Genomic DNA, 20,927 nt, shown 5'->3' on the forward strand with positions numbered 1-20,927 from the left:
TGTTCCTCACCTGACAGAGATATCTCCTATTTCCTTTGCTGAGTGCTTGCTGGCATCCCCACTTGTTCAGTTCCACAACTGACAGCACTGACAACTTACTTGCAGCTAATGGCATTTGGAACAGTACCTAAGTTAACCCTATTTAAAGCAAGTCTGCAGAGTAAGAGCTTCCACTCATCAAGACTTTAAATATGTGATCTACGACACTTCCCTCAGCATTTTTCTAAAGTTCTACCATAAAACTTGACAGCTGTATTTGACTCCAAGTAATGAAGTTTGAAATGAAGTGAGGAAAAGTGGGATGGCATTAAATTCCATGGAACCAGAGCTGTGAGGTGACAGCATCCTGGTGGTGGGGGAGCCAACCTATTCCTCTGCAAAGTCTCAGCAGAAAGCTCAGCTTTGCTGGAAGCAGCTGACCAGCTCAACAAAGTGGCAGCATAGTGCACTGACATCCAGCAAACACTGCTCATGTGTGTCAAAACACATACGTGTGATCGTGTGGTCAGAAAATGTGATTTCACACCTCTGTCAAAGAAAAGGCTGAGGTGACAACAGACGTAGGCTGGACAACAAGTTAGAATGGCAGTCACTGCCTAAAACCAAGTTGTGGCTAGAAATGAAAACATGGTAGTGAGAGCAGGAAGCTATAATGGGGAAATCCCGTTATAACAGAGATAGATAGATAGATAGATAGATAGATAGATAGATAGATAGATAGACAGACAGACAGACATATAATCCCCAGTGTCTCATGACTACAGGTGAACATTTAGCTATCTGAAGGCAAGATTTAAGTCCCTTGGGATCAGTCTTAAGTCATGCCTATGATTCCACTGCATGATCTTATGAGTCTGCTGTAACCAATACCATGCCTGGAAGAGGAACACGGGACAGGCTTTGATAGTTATGGACCTGCATCTCCTGAAGACACCAGCCACATCTGCATCATTGCTAGCATCTTCCGGAGACCTCCAACTCCATCACAAGAAAGGACAGAAATTAAGAAATCTGCACCTTCACTGCTTTCTGGAACTCTTTTATAGTTGCTTGTTGGGACTTTCACTGCTTGCATCACCTGTATGTATACATGCATGGAGGATGAAGGAAAGCAGGAGTAGTAAAGCAGACACCCCCCAGACACACCTACGTTATGTATGGGTGTAACTAACTCGAAGTCATGCTACTTCTGACTGTCTACTCTCTAGCTCCAGGGGATCACACAGCCAGCTTGGTTTTTAGACTGCACTGAAAAGGAAAGCTCAAGATCTAAACACAGCAATAGCATAGGAACTCAAAGATACACACTCCAAAGCAGAATCAGAACACCAACTGTGTGAAGCTGTAAAACGGAGAAACTCAAACACAGCACTAAGAGCAACTGGCTAATTGCAAAAACCATCACAACCATGGAGTCCTAAATTTGGCTGGAGTCCTTCTGATCCTCCTGATCACCAGAGCTCTAACTGAACTTGGGTTTTGGCAGCTACTAAATACTGCTTCAGTACTGAATCTGCACAAGACCGTGAAAGGCCAAATATGCAGTTAGAGGTGAGCAATAGAAGAGGCAACATTTTCCAGATGCTTCCAGATGTTCTCATTATCATAAGGCTGTAGTTACAGTCTGGATCTATACATCTGCAAACAGGCTGACAATATATGTAATTGCTGTCTAAAAGCTGCAAAACAATCCATTTGTTCTGGACAGTACATATTTATTTCACCTATTTGTGTGACAGTGCATCAATAGACTTTTCCACTCCCAGGTCTGCAGGATACAAGTAATATATTTGGTTGAGGCACATACCTCTGCTGACTAATATATGGCACATTTGGCATTTTCTAAAGAAAGAAAATGGGAGCTTGCATTTTTGTCTCCAAAACTGAACAAAAGCAACCACTGTATGTACAGCAGTGCAAGGCCCAGGAGCAGCAAGACTTAAAGTGCTGGTCTGTTATGTCAGCAAAACACAGCTGGAAATATGCCTGAAACAGTGAAAGGCTACAGGACAGTTATTCTGACCTGTCCTCAGGAAAGTTTTTTTTTTTTCCCCCTCAACGCTAAATATCTCTAGAGAAGTGCAGGGAACTCAAAAAGCCCAGATTCTGGGAGCCGATCCATTATCCCAAGCATCTGATTGTCCTTATTACAGGGACAATCCTCTCCACCGCCACAGAGGAAAGCAAAGGTATGGAAAGGAAGGTCCAGCTGCAACAAATGTCTAAAATGAAAATGAGGGTGGGTTGGAATCACGCCTTTCAATGCAAGTAAGTGGCATTCTACCAGTGACCTGCAGGTATTTTGGAGCAGGCCAGGAGACCAGGGTGACAAAAGGGCATGTGGACAGCTGTCAGAGGTGCACTAAGAAGCTTCTAAAGCACATGGACAGCACTTGGTCAGGAGTCAAGGCCAGCAGCGCAGAACATCAGCACAGCAGTGTTTCTAACAAATCTCAGCAGGCATTATGTAGTGACTCAAATCGTTGTAAGGCCACACTGTTTCCAATCTGACTCAGGAAGCCCCTAGTCATTCTCAGCATACAGCAAAACTACAGCCTCCTCTTTCCTTCTTCCCCCACATTCTCTCACTTTTTTCACTGGAAGGGGGAGATAGTTGGAATTAAAAGTCCTATTTGCATGGCCAAAAGCTGTAGAAGTCTCAAATATTTCCAGAGGGCAAAAAACAATGGTGATAGCAACAACCACCACCATCTCCTCACAAACATTTTCTAAATTTACTTTAGGTTCTTCATAAAATCCTTTTTAGGTCTCACACATCATTAAGAGAACACTAAGGATACAATCATGGAACAGTACTCAAATTTAAGACTGTAAAGGCAACATATTATAGTTCCAGTAGCTATAGTAGAAGAAACAAAACAACAGCAAATCAATGGTCAGAACCAGCTCACAACCACCTCAGCTGGTAGAAATTAACGAAGAGCTGTAGCTTTCTTTGATCTCCTACATCCTACTCTGGCATTTTCTGGATGACTTTAAGGACTTCCAGGAACCTCTACTTCCCTAGAATAACAAAAGTTATTTGTATTTATAAAGCTTACACACTTCAGTGCCAGTTTTGACCTACCGCAACTAATGTCAGAAAAAAAAGGTATGGACTTCCTCACTTAAAAGGCATATGACTGCAGAGGGAATTAGCGCCTTACCAAGGAGAGAGTCACCCATCAGCCTGTAGGGTGTTAGCAGATACATGCAAAATACAACTGCAGTCTTCAGCATGTGGGCAAGGGAGTAATTTCACAGCATGGATCACAACTCCTCTGCATAAAATGCAGGGAACAGCTGCAGCTGTTCTCAGGGCCCAGGGAGGATTATTAGCCCAAAGATTTCCAATCTCTCTCGAGAAATTGGTCAGGGTAAATTAAGTGCATTAAGTGGATTTGAATTCCTGTAATAAATATGCATTCACTTAGACTGAATTCAAAGATGAAAAATGGCAACTACCATAGAAACTGTATGGGAACTTGAACCTCCCATGATTATCTACTGCCTTCTACAGAGACTCAACCATTGTCCTGCGCATAGGTTGCGCTTACTTTCCAGAAACATTACCTTGCCATCATCACAGTGGCAGATATGTTTTCCTACTTCTCCTGGGGCAGCATCACTATAATATCCTGTGATGCAGTTTCCAAAATTTTTCCCAGTAATGAAAACATCTCATGCAAATAAAGATCCCATCTCTGAAGGCCAGGGTAGAAGGTGAGCATAGAAATTATACACCTGTCATCCACAGAAAGTACAAAAGGTTATTGCCTAGTAATTCCTACGCACATGTCCACTCTCAAACTGACACCACAGACTATGATCAAGAGCCTGTGGCTTGCCATTGGAGACTATTTATGGCAATGACATGATGAAATGGCTTCTTAAGTTCCATATTTGAGTATCCTTGAGAATAAGTAATCTACAACACTGTCAACAGGCTGAATCGCAATGTGGCAAGAAGAGCTTTACAAGAATGTTTTGTAACCCCGTATTAGGCAGATACCTCCACGCTACTGGAAAGCTTTATCCTCCCCCATGCTTCCCAAAGAGGTGTTTCCTCTTATAAAAGAATAAAGAGCTGCCGTGAAGAAAAGTGATAGCACATCAGAATTCTGTCAACTCCTTTGAATCCAGAATAACATATCACTCTTCCCCCATACTCCAGTATCCCACACAACACTTTTCCTCATGATATTAATCAACAGGTCACAATGCTTCAGAATTAATGACTAAATTCAAGTCAATGTGTAAATATGATTTTTCATTTAAATAGCATCACATCACAAACTCAACACAACTTTTTATGACTTATTTTAGACTCTGAATAAAGTTTCAGCACTACAAGAAAAAGCACTGACAATTATGAATGCTACCTACTGAACTACAACTATTTTGAGAAGCACAAAACACAATAGCTCTTTGTGATAGACAAACAGTCAAGAATATTGATATATGAATCAATTAAATCAGCATTTCTGCTGCAACACCTGTGTATAATTACTTGAAAATGAACCTGAGCAAGTAGATACCACAGTGCCAGTCTTGTCTACCTGGTAAGGCATGGCAATGCACAGTAAACCTACTAAGAAGCTGATTCATATTGCTGAGAATATGCTTTTAAAGGGTCTGTGATCTCTGTCAGAGTGTTTGAAAAAAGTGTCAAGTCTCATCAGCAAAAAACTCCCTCTTGTCCCATACGAAAAGGTCACACTGTCAAATTTCATCAGTATGTACACAGGGTCTCCTTGAAAAATGTCCAACAGAATTTGTCAGAATTGCTACCAAAAAACTCCTCTATGCAAGACATGCTCTTGCACATAAGTTTACTATATTCGTGTCACTACAGAAAAAGACCATTTACCTTTCCACTGCTGTACTTGAAAACCCATGCTGAAATCTTAGCTGCATAACTAAAATACATCAATTTTCATCCAAAGAGCAGAGGGAAGCAAAGAGCTTGCAAAACAGAAACAAGCACACCGACTTGATTCAAGGCTCCCTAATACCACTCTGTTTTTCTTGCACTGGACAACTCCTCCTTCCCCATTCCATTCACTAATAAACTCCACACCTTCAGCACAACTAAAGGAACTTGCTCTCTTCTGAGACAGCTGCTGAAATGTATCTCATAAGGAGGCCTATCGCAGGGCACCACGGTTTTTGGCCAGCTGTGGATTGCAATGTGCTGTCACCTCACGTGTTGCAGAGAAGAGGCATCGCAAGAGGTTCTCTGGTCTCTGTAACCACAACTCAAGGCACGTTCAACTCTACCGATGCCATTTCTGAGGTATTTGTTGCCCGTTTTTAAGGTTTCCAATTTTCTGGCCCTACAGCTTAAGGCTATTACTTTTTGCCATCTTCTCTATGAACCTGACTAACAGGCTATTCCTTCTCTTTTCTTGAGGGGATATAGATATGCAAAATCCACCAGGAACCACCTTCTTTTGAGCCCTATTTTTGTGAAGGTTTTTTGTCTCTTAGAATGTGATTGCTCAATGCCCTTTTGCTCTACTCTGAGCACTTAGTTACATGAATATACAAATGCTCTGAAATAAATTAGATATATCCAGGCAGGACATTCAAACTGACACTGTTACATCTGAAGCCATGCTAAAGCCTTTAGTGCCACACTTTCTGCCTTGAGCAGAAAGATTATTTCATATATCTCACTGTGGGTTATACTACTGCTTTTGTATCTTAGTATGGGGGTTTTTCTTGGCACAACAAAAATTCTTACATTCATCCTGTAAACTACTGTAACTGACATATTTTTTCAAATCCTCCCCACTTAACCAACTGCCTCAGATCATTTGGGTACCACAATATCCTTGAATACAAGTAACACCCTTGCACTTGCCACGACTGAATACTATCCAGTGTTCATTAGACTATCTTTGCAATTGGTTACGATCATTTTGAAATCGCACTTTGTCCTCTGTCCATGCAGTCTCTCCTAGTGTCATCATCTGCAAATATAACAAAAAAACCTTCCACTGTATTATCCAGCTCATTAATATAAACACTGAGCAGATGCACATCCATGACAGACCGTATTACAGAGCTTCATCAATTCCACCTCCCTTTCTGATACTGAATTGCTCACAAATTATGAAGTAGTTTGAGATTCATACTACTGCTGTTCCTCCATCAGGATTGTATTTCCCTACTTTCCTTAAAACAGTATCATGCAAAACTCAGTCAAAACACCAAAGATAAACTTCCCCCAATCTACAAAGATATCTTCCAGTGGCAGAGAGAAAACATCTGTGTTCTTCTAGGTGTTTCCAAATTGGGTTTTGTTCTAAATTCTTCTCTGATATCTCTTCAGTGAAACTAGCTCATACGTTAAAGTGAGAAGGGAAGAAAAACCATTGGAAATATGGTCAAAATGTGCCAACATTAGTCTTGCATTTATACCACCTGCCCTGCAAAAACTTCAGTTTAATAGCACAGAACAAGTTATCTATATTAGGAATATACAGTCATAATCCAGATAAACCCATACTGAACACGTAACATATCATCCCATAAACTATGGGATATACCTTAACATAAAAGATTAGCAATAATAAATATAAAAGAATAAAAAAATTTATTTTCTTTCAAGCAAGGCCAGGGAAAACTTCAATTTGACAGTCCTGCATGTTAGCACTAAAGACAATGAATGAAAATCTATAATACCTTTCCTGACCTAATTTTGCATGTGAAAGTCATGAAAAGATACAGACCAGTGCATTCCTTCAAATGCAGTCTGAATGAGCGCTACCATACACAACTAACCTAGCAGGTCTAACACTGCAAGACAGAAGCAAAATGCTTACTCCACAAAAGCCTTTTTGTTTCATATATATATGGATCTATAGATTAGTTCCATTTGATGCTTACATCAGAGCTTTAAGACATGGTCAAATGGACTGCTACCAATTCACTCCTAAATCAAAAAGTGTAATAAATGTAGCCATAAGTAGCTATTTCCACATCACAAATTGTATCAAGTGTCTACCATTCCTAAGCAGCTCAACAGCTTTTGCCATAAGGATTTACTGGTTCAGATAATAAAGCTGTTCCCACATACTCCACTTATGAGCCTCTTAAATTTTTTTCTGTCATTCCAATATAAACAATTAAGAAAGAAAATAAAGAAAAAGAACAAAAACATGTATTGATTTCAAGAAAAAATAACCTGAAAGAGTAGCAAATTCATTTAAGCAAGGTGTTTGTTACATATATTATATAAAGATTTGGTCCTCCAACTGCCTCCTTTCTGAGTGCCTAAGAAAAGCCCCACTGACAAAACACAGCTTTTTGCTTAACTAGCTAAAAGGCAGTTCCATTTTAAAGCAAGTTGGCTTAAGTTGACACTCCCTACGAACAGTCTGGCTAAAATGCATCTGAAGTATAAAAACACAAGTATGCATGAGTCTAAGCATTTAGGACAAATTTTCTTTGCAGAGTAACCTCTTATCTGAAGACCAAACACAGAGACAAAGAAATTCTCTGAAACGCAGAGAGTAACGGCCTTTTGCTGAAAGCTGCAGCTTCAGCCAAAAGCCCCACATTTCACTTCAAGCTTTGTGCCTGAGGTGCGTATGTACAGACACTTAAGTGGCCCAGTTTGTCCTGGTGGCCCTCCAATCATTACTCTTCATGGCCGTTATATTTTCCTTTCTTTCCAAGTGCGAAAAGCTGCTCACCCATTTACGTAGTCCTGTTGCTGCCTCATTCAGGTTTTTTTAAATCCCTTTTCTAACAATTCAATTCATTGCAGAGTTCATGAAAACACCCTTATGAAAACCTGTCACCTGTTCTTAGTTGGTCAGAAGATCCCTGGTTGCTCTTCAGGGACACTACCACACGACAGACAATTCTATGAGGTACATGACAAATGACCATGTATGAAAGTCTTGTGAAGAAGGCAGTGAAAGACTTCATCAGATTTTCTGGATGGAAAGAGAGATTTCAAAGACCTCAGGAGAGTCCATCACAAGACACAAGCATCTACACCATCAGTTCCTAACTTGAGCTGACAACTTGCTTTTATCACTGCTCAACTTCAGCACTGGAATGAAGGGCCAAGGTGAGAACTCTTCAACTTGCTTTTCTCAGGGAAGGTCCTTAAACCACTACATTACAGCCTCTGGTAATCACAGCCAGATTCTGCTTAGCAAGTATTTCTTTTGTCAAAGAAACAGCCTTTTCAATAGCTGAAATGCAAATAAGCCTCCTTTGATTTTCAAGATTGAAAACAAAAAAATAGAAAGGCTGGAGAGGAAGGAGCAGATACTCTGCTTAAACTGGCAATTCCATCCAGTTTCCTATGATTACCAAATGAGTTTGGATCAGTAATCCAAGTACACATTTGTAACTCCTTTCATCAAGTACCCTGTTCCTTTTCTCAATTTCACTTAACAGCTACAATCTAACATTACTGTAGGAAACTATGTTTACATACAAGTACATTTACTATTTCTCATTCTTCGGAGAAACTAAGTTATGTTTAGTTTTCATAGGTTTAATTTATCTTTTAATGTAGTTTTTGGACAGGTAATTTAATTTGCCAACCTTCCAAATGAATGACAAGCCATTCCAAGAACAGTATATTGACAGGGGAAACAAAACAAAATTCTTAGTTTGATGCGATTATTTGAGAACCAGTAGAGTAAACGTCTCCTCTCATTACTGGTGCACATCTATATATATTCCGGTACTCCACGATGGATGAAAAAAGGTGTGGGTGTGTGAGCTGTGTAGTTTTGTTTTGATTAGTAGCAGATAGCCTGCAAGTTACATACAGGAGCATATATTGTCTATTTCCTGTCGTATCGGTCATCCAGATCTTCTGGAGAGGCATATATTAAATATACAATACTCTGTAAGATGAGACTAACTAAAAAAAAGGAGTTCTTGCTTTTTAAACTATTCTTTTTCTATGTACTTTTAAGCAAGTGTCTGATTCACTCCAAAGAAAGCTTAGTTTAACTCACTAAGACTAGCATACATGTGAGTGAAGATACAAGTCTAACATCAGCCGAATGACTCATTTCCAAATGCAGACCTTTGTTAACGGCATTGCGGCATAAACTGTAAAAAGCTCAGCTTATCTCCCAGATGCCAGGTGCGTATTCCGTGGTCAGTAGCTAGGAAACATTGTCCTAATTGCATATTGAACATAATGCTACTAAAGGTGATTAAAAAAACCATTTTCTCTATAGGCTGCACCTGAACGCTATTGATCTTGGTGGCACCTGGAGCAGGCTTAAAATTATTTGTAGACTTTCACTTTTCCAAGTGGAAACATTAGATTTTTAAAAATAGATACTTAATAGTTCATTAGCTGATAATGCTGACAAGGTTTTTTAGTTTAAAGCACCTTTCTGGTACAATTTCTGAACAACAATCCATCTTTGAACAACAACCCATTAAACCCTTTGATAAATTGTTGGCATTCTGATGCATTTTGAGTAAAACTGATGCAACTAATATTAAAGTCTCTCTATTAGCCAGGGTAGTCCAATCTTCACTTCATCTCTTCACTACTATTTCTCTTCTGGGAAAGGAACTATTCCCAGCATTAGTAAGAATCCCCCAAAGAATCTAACACTTGGTACTAAAGTTTTTGTAACATCAAGCACATCTCCATATGCAACACATTTTCAAATTGATTTGAACATAGGAGAATAGCTACGTGTATCAACAAAAAAACCACCCCCCCAAAAAAACCCCAAACGATGCACTCCAAAAAAATCCAGTAGCTAAATCAACATTAACTTTTCAGCATTCACCCTTCAGATATTAAGATGAATGAAAAAACTGAACAATAAAGAACTATTTTCTCATAATGTCTGTATACCCTGACAATTCCTCACAACAGTCTGTCAAGCTGAAATTTTCATTGTTTAGAAACATGAGAATTAGATACTTTTGAAGGACCTAAATGAAAAAAAAAAAAACAAACCCCGACGTTTTCAAGTACATATTACATGACATTTTCATGGTATTCAGTAAGGTCTGGATGTTTTACCAAAATTTGTTTGTACAGAACCATCTAAGTATTAGTTTTAGAAAATAATCCAGTTCTGAACTGGATAGGCAGTGATGTCTCTGAGATCACACATTCAGAGAGACAAAAGAATAACTATGTGGGTATTTGTAGTTTGAAATCACGTCCATTTGAGTCACTTGCCTCTCTTGTTACAGGATATAAACAAACAGAGCTAAAGTAAAAAGGTTGACACCAAAATTGCTACATGTGTTGAAACTGGTAGTTTGCTAATTTTTGAGAAAACAGTTTGCCTAGACATGTTCAGATCACTGTTTTAAAGGTAAAAGCCTAAGACATAAAAGTTATCAGTAACCAGACATTCTAAAAACATGCTAAAAAAAAAAAAAAAAGGAATGCTGACAGGCAAGATCCCAGGTCCCATAAATATTAGCAATCATACCACACAAAAGTCACTGCAGTATCTAACTATTTATGAGAGAGCTGCCCTATCCAAAGACACACATTAACAAAGCATGGCTGTTGTGAAAAAAAGCAAAGGCCCAACGTTTTAATAAAGCATAAACCAACATTCCTCTTATTGCAGTGAAAGAACAAGAAGTTTGAAATTCTAGAAATGTTTATTTTACAGTGAGCACTGAAAGTGTTTAGCTGTTTCCAATTACAAGCTGACCAGCAACTCAGAGTAAAGTCCCAACTGTTTATACAGTTATGCCGCCAGATAAACTTTTCTACAAATTTAATTATGAGAAAATTTTTATTAGCTCCCTAACACCTCTCTCTGGTGGGCAGAAAGAATTAAACATATGCAGCAGGTTAATTTTGATATTCGGTGGAGCTTTTTCTGTTGAATTTGTGAAAATCTGCATAAATTATGAACTATTGTAAAGCTTGCATTCTCTGTGCAATGTCATCTACCATAACCTTTAGAGACTCTAGCAGCATCACATCTCCCACTCTGCATACATACATGCTATCTCACGTAAGAGACAAATCTCTCTACAATGGCTGCTCTTCCATGAGAATATATTCCAGCCTACATAGACACGCCTCAAAGGTGAGAAACAATGAACCTGTCCTGCACCATCTGAACCAGGATCACAAGTTTAATAGAAAAGTATAAAATCCCACTATTTGTTTGGCTTATTTTTACTTCAAATGACGCTGGTCAGTTTTACTGCCTTTGAGAAATAGTTTATTAATCAATCCTAACTCACAGAAGGTGTCTTAAACAACACTGCCAAGGGTCAAAGACAAGCCTCTGAACTGCAGAGGTCATATTTTGCTGTTCTAGATATATTTTTACAATACCATTCCTGTAAAATGGAATTATCTGAATTTATCCACAAGACCAGACTATTACGTAGCTTCCTCTAGTGGTCAGTCCCAAAATCTTGTTGCTTCTGCTATTTAGTCTAGTTACTTGTTACACACAAATTCTCTGTTCAAATGCTGTAAATTTGAGAAGGCATTAAAATTTATACTGCAATGTACTTTTAACACAAAAGCCAAGGAAACTAAGCCAAGTCATAGAGCAAAACATTTGTCAGTGACACTAAAAGGACAAACAGTGAAGTCAGCTAAAACCAGAGTTATTAGTTTTCCCATTTGCCCCCTTGTGAATATGCATTATAATATATTTAGTTACATGGTCAAAGCTTGACTTTCCCACCATGAGATTCAGGAAGCAAAGACAGATGTTCAGTTTTTAGCTGAGTCTTCACATATTTGCTATGAATCATTCAAACTTTTGTTTTGACCCTGAAAATGGTATATATGTGTGTGTGTGTGCATGTGCACGTTTTATCAAGGCTTGCTGCTGTGCAATTGGTTTGTTTCTGCAAAACCCCACTGAGGGAGAGGACAACTGAAAAGACACAGCAAAGCACTCACCAAATTTGAAGGCTACTGCAAACAGAGGACAATTTGATATAACCCTGAAATAATGCAAGAAGAATCAAGACAGCTCTCTGCGATATGGGATGAGAAGTTAACAGGATGAAATTTTATACTGAGCATCAGGAAGATTTCCTTACAGGCTGAAGTCACTAAGGAGGAAAAGGGAAAACCCAAAGGAAGAAAGTGACAACTGTCCATTACAAAATATATTCTACTGAACAATTCAACTGTTAAAAAGAGTGCAATTACATAACATAACAGCCATCTCTGACTCAAAAATAAGATAGTTAGGAATCTGCTCAGGTGATTTAACTGAAAATAATCCCAAGGGTCATGTTATCTAAATTGCACAGAAGTAGAAAATCGTATCACCCACGTGCAGTTTGAAAATCTGTGAATGAGTAACTTTTATTATAAAGGTTTTTTTCTGTTTAACAGCAGCAGTAACTTTTATGTCTAGCTGAATGCATTCCATTGCCTGAGATTCTTTATTGCCTTCTAGCTTTTGCCTTTGCATTTTTTTGCACTCTGGAACCAAAAGAAATGCCCCTTAATCTTTTTTTTTTTTTCCATTCTGTCTCTTCCATAAAGCTTGTCCATTCAGCTTTGACAAGGACATTTACTCCCCAAAACTGACACCACCATTTATTCACTCATCCACCGCCAGCAACAATGCACACTGCCAGTGCAGCAATGCCTGACAAAACATATAATGAAGCAGAAACTTTTAAAATTAAGTTCAAGGATAAATTAATTTTGAAACACTACTGGATATTCCCCTGGGAAGCCTACAGGTAGCTCAACAGTGCTAACCTCACAAGTCCCTTGTAAATGCTTATCCCTCCATTACAGAAATTCACATGGAGCTTTCACACACTTGGTTAAAAAAATCCAAACCCACAACATACAGACAAAAGACAAGGGCATGACTGAAGCAATTAAGTATTACATTTTCTCCCCTTTCTCTCTTTCTTTCCAGGATACTAGTCTCTTGCCAGCTAATGCAGCTTGCCCTAGCATTGCAGCTGTGATTTGCTTCCTCGTGCCGTACTTAGGAACGTGCTCACCGTGGCTGTTTCAAAAGAGAGGCTCTCAAAGCATTTTGTGCAATGCTGACTGTAAGGGTACCTCAGCAGTTAAATACCTGACACTACACATCCCTCTGCTGTTGCTGCCTAACCTCATTCATTTTTACAGCTGGAATCAGCTGGAATGTGTCTTCTCCTCAGGAGAGCAGGCAGCGAGGGATTTACAGCACAGTAACTAACCTCAGGTCTCAAGTTTGCTTATTCCCTGGCATACCATTACATCCTTGGGGAAGATAACACAGCTGACAAAAAATGTCACAGCCCCTCAAAATAAATAGTATCTGTCCAAATTTGGTGAGTGCTGCCAACTCTGTTTATGTTCCTGGCTCTCTCAGAACAGCTCTAAAGCTGTGGACTTTGTAAGTAAAATAAGGAAGGAGAAAATTCAGCCACATCTCTATTCAGAAAAAGTTCTAGGCCTGTTTCTCATCACTCTGTAACAGCATTTTGGCATTACAGCAACCTGAATATGCAGTGCTGCTTGGGTAGCAATGTAAAAGCCTAATAAATAAAACATGAAAGCTTCAGTAGAGAAAATTCAATAAAATTTCATGCATGCTTTTCATTTTTCATGCTAAGGATGAGAATATTAAGTGCATTTCAGTGCCAAATTCTGTATTAAAGTCAGTCATCATTCCTTATATTCCATTAGAGTTAGAAACTCCAACCAAAACCCAGCAAGTCAGAGACAGTACAGTCAGTCAAGAGTGTGAAAACCTACTTTTGTGTAAGTGAAAATTAAGTGTCTCTAATGAAATGCTTATGTTTGTTATAGGCAGGACAAAGTAAGTAGAAAGATACCTGTCTTAACAGCATGGAACTGAAGGAGCTAGGGACTCCTCTTCCTACATACATTCTAGGGTACAGCACAAGTTACAGAACTAGTACGGTTCTGAAAAGGATGATCCTGATGTTAATTCTAAAGCATCAGAGTACTTTTAATTATAGGATTGTTTTTTAACTGCTCAGGTGGTGGCAGAGTAAATATCAATAAAGCTCCTCATATATAATAGAACCGAACATGAAAAGAAATGGTCAGTGTACCTGTTTTGTATTGCTCAGCTTTAGAAAGAAAAGGAGCTATAGCCTCTGAGTACCAGATTTTAAGCTAAAGACATGCAGACCTTTTCAGGCAAACGATCACTTTATACAATACCCAACTTACGCATCTCTTCAATCACGTCTGGGTCACACTCCCTGTATTTGTCTATTTCTGTCTTTAGCTGCTCTTTTCTCTGCCGAAGGGCAGCAAGTTCCTTCAGCAGAGCTGCACGTTCCGCCTGAGGATTCAAAGGATGTTGGGAAATACAAAAAAACCCCAAACATTAAATCACACAGAAGACAAGGGCATGACTTTTATATAAAAACATATAAATTTAAAAGCTGCTTTCACTACTGCTTTCTGTCTATGAACCACTTGAGCATTTTATTTTATTACATAGAATTGTCAATGACACTAAACTATACTCAATACCAACTGGAAGGAAAAAAAATTAAGGCCAAAATGGCTCAACAAAAGAACAATTTTCTACAGCCTTTGAACCAGGGCCTAACAAACTCCAAAGAGAACTCTTAATTATGTGGCTTAAAGGTTAAGCAGTATTTAGGAGTGCTAGTCTTGTAATTAAAGATGGCATTACAGAAAAATCTACCATCACACCCTTCCACAAATTGAGATGCTGTGTGTGAACATCCTCTGAATTTATTTGTCTCCTTTCTTTTTCCACACCATTTAAGAGCAATAGTCTCAAAAACAAATTCAGATATTTATGGCATGGTAGTCTTTGCTGGGATTCGACACAATATTGACCTCAAAGATTCTATTGATCAATAAGAATCTGCAGACACTGACTCAACATGAGCTCTCCCACAGCCAGCTCAGCACATATTTCTAATTCAGTCTGTAGTTACAGACAAACTGGAACTGGCTGATATTCAAATAACTCAGGCTAGGGTAGCCTAGAAGAACCAGATTGCATGAGTTTGTAAGCCATCAAGATTTTACCAATGGCAATCTCTGTGATAACCCAGCAGTCTAAGGTGTTTGTGGATTTGGGGTTTTGTTTAAGGTTGTTGGTTTTCTTTCCTTCCCAAACTTCCATAGTCCCAGTGCTTTTGCCAACAGTTTGGATTTAGCATGTTCTGAAAATGCAGAATGGAAAGCAAAAGTTTCCAGATGCTGAGGTATGGAGATGAGATGCTTGGGAGACCTACACTGCAATCTAGATTTTTAGGATTATTCCTGACGTATAATCAGAAACCAAAATGTTGGAAACATCAGCCAGAACAGGGTTTCCAGACCCATAGCTTTCTTTAGGGCAAGCCACATGCTGGAGAAGCCCAAGGCTGAAACAGTTTGTTTCGTGCTTGAAACATGACAAGCACAACAAAGTGTGCCTCTGATTCCTGATTACAGTCCATTGCAAATGAATGAATAAAGAATCCCCATTAAAGATACTGCCAAAAAGAAGGTTTTAATTGAATTTGTGGAACTGCAACTTTAACAGAGTTTGATGGTAAGGTTCACTCTATTCCATACTAGACAAATGAAACATATATAAGGAGAACCTAGAGTGTATCTTCAAAACAGTTTGCATTTGAAGATTTGGCACTTTCATACAAAATTCAATTCCTCCTGAAAGCTTCTGGCTGTCCCTGTTTTATTGGAGGTTTAAATCACTTTAGACATCTCAATGCAAGCCAGCAACTTAGAATGCCATATGAAGTATTTCTAACTAGTATGTTGGTTATGACAAACATGACGCCTAGATATATTTTTGCAGTGTTAACAGCTTCAGCATGCAAAGAGCACTGGGCTTTCCATGGCTGCTCACAACAGTAATTTAGGAATCTATATTACAAATAACAAACCAACATCTAAGTTGGTAGTTACCAGACGTGGCAGTTCAGCAACCATTGGCAACTTTGGTACACATCTTTGGGCAGTCCAAGTTTTAAGATATTTTCAAATCTGAAAACACCTGGAAGTACTACATTAGTATTTACAAGAAGCACATGCTTGTAGCGCTATTTCCCTGTAGGATTATCTCCCCCCAAAGCAACTTACAGTATCTTCACGTCCAGTTTTTGATTTCTCAATGCTTTTTTGTAAAGCCTCTTTTTTCTGACTACTTTCGGCAAACTGATAAAGAAAACAAAGAACAAGATCAAAATTTTTCAGTAACATATTTAATATAGCTATAAAATGTGCATACATATTAATGTATTTAAATAAACATGTGGACATATCTTTTTAAAATACATGTATTTAAAAAAAAATTCTAATTTTAAAATACATGTAAAACGATAATAAAGACAAAATAAATACAAAAGTGCCCAAATATAAATCTGAGGCTCTGAACCACAGAGAAGAATTACAGGAAGCAACTTCAAGTCTAAGAAATTTTCATTCCCGTGGCAAATAATCTTGTTATATACTGCATGTTCAGCATGGGACTAAAATCCTATTTCATACCATAATCTGGCATCTCTATGCAAAGGACCCTGTAACATGGAGGCTTTGAATTTGATGATTTTCTTTGGTCCGTTTCCAGCTGTCCCTATTCAATGGAAGCAGTGACAAAAGCTGTAGCAGGTCCACCTGCCCAGCTGTGGATACCAGTGCTCCCAAAGTCTGGTATGCCACTGGCACAGCCCCAGTTCCTTTTACATGCTGATGAACAGAAGCCTCTGTTCAAAGGCATGTAAAGCTGTGGCCCCCTTTTACTGTGTGGCCCTTGCACGACTAGACCTCACAGAGCTCCCTTCCTTGAGGCAGAGGAATCTCACAGGGCTGGTGTGAATAATCCTTCCATTTTTCTGTTACATCAGGAGAAATAATTTGCTAAGAGAGATGTCTCTTCATTAACCTGCCACCATCTTGAACCAGGCCTTTCTAGCTCAGTTGGCAGTTTTCCAGAGATACTTTGGAAACTATTAAGCTGAGCAAGAGTATAACTTGACCCTCAGAGACACCATATCGGCATCAGACAAAGCACCTTGAAATACTAAATGAGATGAATGAGAAGGAAAAAAAAATTCTAAGAAAATTCAGTTTGAAAACCAGTTACTTCATTGAAATCAGCACAAAAGGAAAAAAACACAATAGCATGTTTTTTAAGTACCCTTTGTTTCAGTTTTAAAATGATCTGAGCACCAATCAGTATATCAGTATATTGCACTAGCTGAGAAAAGAACAGCTGGCAGAGCTCAGGTTTTACTTTGCCCTACCCCAAAATCTCCCACATGAATCCTCCATTTCTACATCCCCTTTCTCACTGAGGATCCCACTGAGTACAAAAGCATTCCCAAATACTTCTTGCAATCCCCACCCTTGACAATTTAACTACATGGTTTATATCGTGCAGCTGATATAAATGCATTCACGCAACACATACTGAACTCCTCTGGAGCTATAGTCACTTCTCAATTTCAATTTAAACCAACATTTGGTCCATATTTTCAGAATATTAAATGCAAATGTATGAAAAATATCAGGAAGAGCCTACTGCCAAGTCTTGGAGATCGGTCGTAACAGTAAAAAGAAACTCCATACTGGTGGTCCATAAAGATTAGGACACAGCCCAACTGCAGCTCACTGGGTTTAGTGGTTCCTTTCACAGCTACATGTTTAAAAATAATTACTCTGTGTTTAAGCATGTGTGGACATGCATACAGACAACAAAGTCTCCCTTCTAAAAGAATATTTTTGTTCTCTTCAATTTATATAGGAATTATACTAATGGTAAGACATAATTTGAGGAAAAATATGTCCAGCTGTTTACTTGCTGCTCTCAGTGTGGGTAAGCCACAGAGGCAGTGTAGATTTCACTATGTGGCTTGAAGTACAGCAAATCTTAATTTTGGTGGATAGTCAAAGAGTACTCCTTCCAGGCTTTCCACAAAATTCTTAAAAGAAGTAGGTGTGTTAGTCTCCACATGATGCCATTCTAAACAGAGGTATACAGTTCAGAAGAGGGTAAGTACTTAGGTGCAGTTTGCAGTTCACGAAGGAACTTCCAAGGAAGACAAACCCCAGGGCACGTCATCTGGCATCTCTGAACACAGGAGTTTCCTGGACCAAAACCCGTAGAGGAGGTAGAGAAGCCAAGGAGCTTATCTAGACCCTTAATTCTCCAAGTGCAAAGAAGCCAATGCTCTCTGCAAGAGAGGTCATAAAGGTGTCACTTTGTCTGTTTTTTAATACTCATTAGTTCGTAAGGAATGTTTCTGCTTTCTCTAAAATGGATGTACAGAAGGAGCTCTCAAGGCAGTGCAAATCATAAAAGCTGGTTTCCAGCATGGAAGCACCCAATAAGGTATCTTATCATTTTCTTGATCCTCTATATTCCACATCATTTAATAATGCAAGAGACACTAATGATAAACCGTGGGAGATAAAAGAATTTCTTAGATTCAGCCCTACACAACATGCAAGGTTGCCATGCCATGAGGTTGGAAGACCTTCCTTTGCCTAAAAGCAAAGATGATTTTTACACAATCTTATTTAAGATACTGCTTTTTTATTTCACAGATTTTAATTCCTTGGGTATTTTTTGATTTTTAAATTATTCTTTAATTATTATTTCATGTAACAAAAAAAATTCAAAATACAATGACACCTCAGTTCTTTGTGTATTATTTTGAAGTCATGCTGGTTATCCTCTATGACAACAAATAAAAGATGAGGATAAGGAAAGGAATAGCAGAAGGAGGCATGATATTGAAAAAACCCTAACACAGGACAAGGATTCAGAGGGTGAGGAACAGATGGCCAGGGTTTGTACAAAGAATCTATGACTATGGAAGAAGCAGAAAGGCTTGGATAGAGAGGCAGGAACACAGCTGAACATAACTATAACGAAAGAAGGAAAGACAGTCAGCAAGGACAAAGGAGTCAGAGGAAGGATGGATACACATGATACAATACTTAATTGAAAGGTAAGTGCAAATAATAGGTTATAGGGCATTAAAAGAAAAGCAAAGCAGAATTTGCAAACATTGTGTATGTGTGATAGCAGAGGACCACATCTGGACAAATACAGTGACTTACTTTCCCACTCACCAGCTGTAGAAAAGCCTGATTGCAAAGAAGCACAGTAGCAGATTGAATATTTCAATCCTTGGAGCAACCTTGGGGACATTTTTCAGGGAAACTGGCAAACAATTTCTCAAGAACATTAACCACTCCAAGAGAAATCTGACTCTTGCCAACAGCAGAGAGACCGGCCCAGAGATAAAGATACAGTGTCCCCTCTATGTTTCTTGAGAGAGATGTCTGGGTTGACACAGGAACAACCTTCTGCCGCAAGCTAACTGATCAGCGTGGAGAAGAAGTACAGAGAGATTCTACTCCACTGCAAAGTTTCATATCTCCTATCTGACTGCTCTGAATCAGCACATGATTAAGCAAGATGGAAGAAAGCAGCAAAAACATCATCTAGGGGAAAGAAGAAGCAGAGGAGAATAAATAATTCAAAATTAAGAAGTTAAAAATGTTCTCCACAAAAGCATTTTCATGTTTTCAAAACACAGTGGGAACCTTCAAGAAGATGGTTTAATGAAGAAAGTAACTAGCATGTACAAAATAGAAGAGTTGGGGAGCAATTTCTTTAGTTTTACAGACCAGTGTGATCAATTAAATGGGCACTACCCTTAGACATTAATTCAATCCAAGGTCCCCCAAAGGGATGATTTTTCCTACTCTGCAAAGGAGTCACAATGTTTAGCCACAGATGTGTGCAGTGGTTTGGGTGTGCAAAGTGCTATGTGCTGATGATAACCACCAGATCCACCATGGAACTTGAGGTCTGGTTTGTATCAAAACCACAGATTGGATGGACACACATAATTTGTAATCTATATGAATGCATTAATACCACGGCTCCACTTCAGCAAGACACTAATGTACATTTGGAAGAGGAATGTTTAACCCCCAATGAACAACAGCAGCAGGTTTCAGTTCCATTCCTTCTCAAAACCTGCCTGAGAGACTTCTATTCTAGAACAAAAAAAAATGGGTTTTTTTCCCCAGCAAAAGTTTTTGTTGGTCCTATGCCTTCTGATTCCTTGTTTCTAACCACTCTAACCACCAGTATCCCACCAAACATGTAGCTTGCCTCACCAGCATATTAAAATATCTACAAGCCTAGTATAAGCCATGCAAAGCCAGCCCCTAAGCATGTTCACTGGGCAAGAATCAAGCCAAGGTCTCACATGCTAACCACTAAGAGTGCTCACAGCTGTTAGCCCACTATCATTATGGTCTGGAAGAGAAATATCATCTGTTTGGTTTTCTTTTGGCCAAACACTCAACCAAAAATGGTATTAAAAACTGTTTCTCTTGTGAGTGCCACTAAAGAAGAATTAAATACATCAATTTTTAAATTATTTCTAGCTTGCAAAGTTATTTGCTTTGGGTTTGAAGTTCACTGTGCTTTGTTTCAGGCTAAAGGCAAGGCTAGTTTGCTTTTGGCTTAAACAAAAGCAGTTCAAGAGGTTTAGGATAACATTAAGCAGTAGATAGGTGTATTTCTTTTCTATGTGAAAACTAACTCACTACTGAAAAACTTAAGTGGAATTGACGGAAAGCATGGAGAGAAAGTACTTCAAAGCATTTTTTCTAGAGTTTAAAGAAATATAACAAAAAATTGAAGTTAAAAACAGACTAATAATATATAGAAAGGAAAAATGCAAAGATCAACAGCCAAAGAACAATATGAAAATACTGAAAACAGACCTTTGTGTTAAAAGAAAGGTACAGAACATTACTAAAAGAAATCACTTAACAATTAGTGTTGACTAAAACTTAGAGGGAGAAAAATCCCAAAGGGCAGCACACTGAAATGCAGAACTGCTTTCTTAAGTACGGCACTAAGTAAGCATACAGATGAAATATCATACAGTAAATTAGGCATGGCTCTGTTCTCAGG

At 38.7% G+C, this 20,927-nt stretch overlaps 1 protein-coding gene across 1 annotated transcript in view; it reads right to left on the minus strand.

Annotated features, from left to right (window-relative positions):
- The window catches only part of MND1 (meiotic nuclear divisions 1), a 37,384-nt gene that overhangs the window by 3,107 nt on the left and 13,350 nt on the right, over positions 1–20,927 (minus strand). Inside the window, exons 5-6 of the mRNA XM_066184992.1 lie at positions 16,064–16,138; positions 14,162–14,276 (exon numbers count right to left, since the gene is read on the minus strand). Coding sequence (XP_066041089.1) covers positions 14,162–14,276; positions 16,064–16,138 — 190 coding nt within the window. The remainder of the gene's footprint in view (positions 1–14,161; positions 14,277–16,063; positions 16,139–20,927) is intronic.

Source organism: Chamaea fasciata, unplaced genomic scaffold (genome assembly GCF_029207755.1).
Source record: "Chamaea fasciata isolate MVZ Bird 193981 ecotype frontalis unplaced genomic scaffold, bChaFas1.0.hap1 SCAF_6, whole genome shotgun sequence".
NCBI classification, from domain to species: Eukaryota; Metazoa; Chordata; class Aves; order Passeriformes; family Sylviidae; genus Chamaea; species Chamaea fasciata.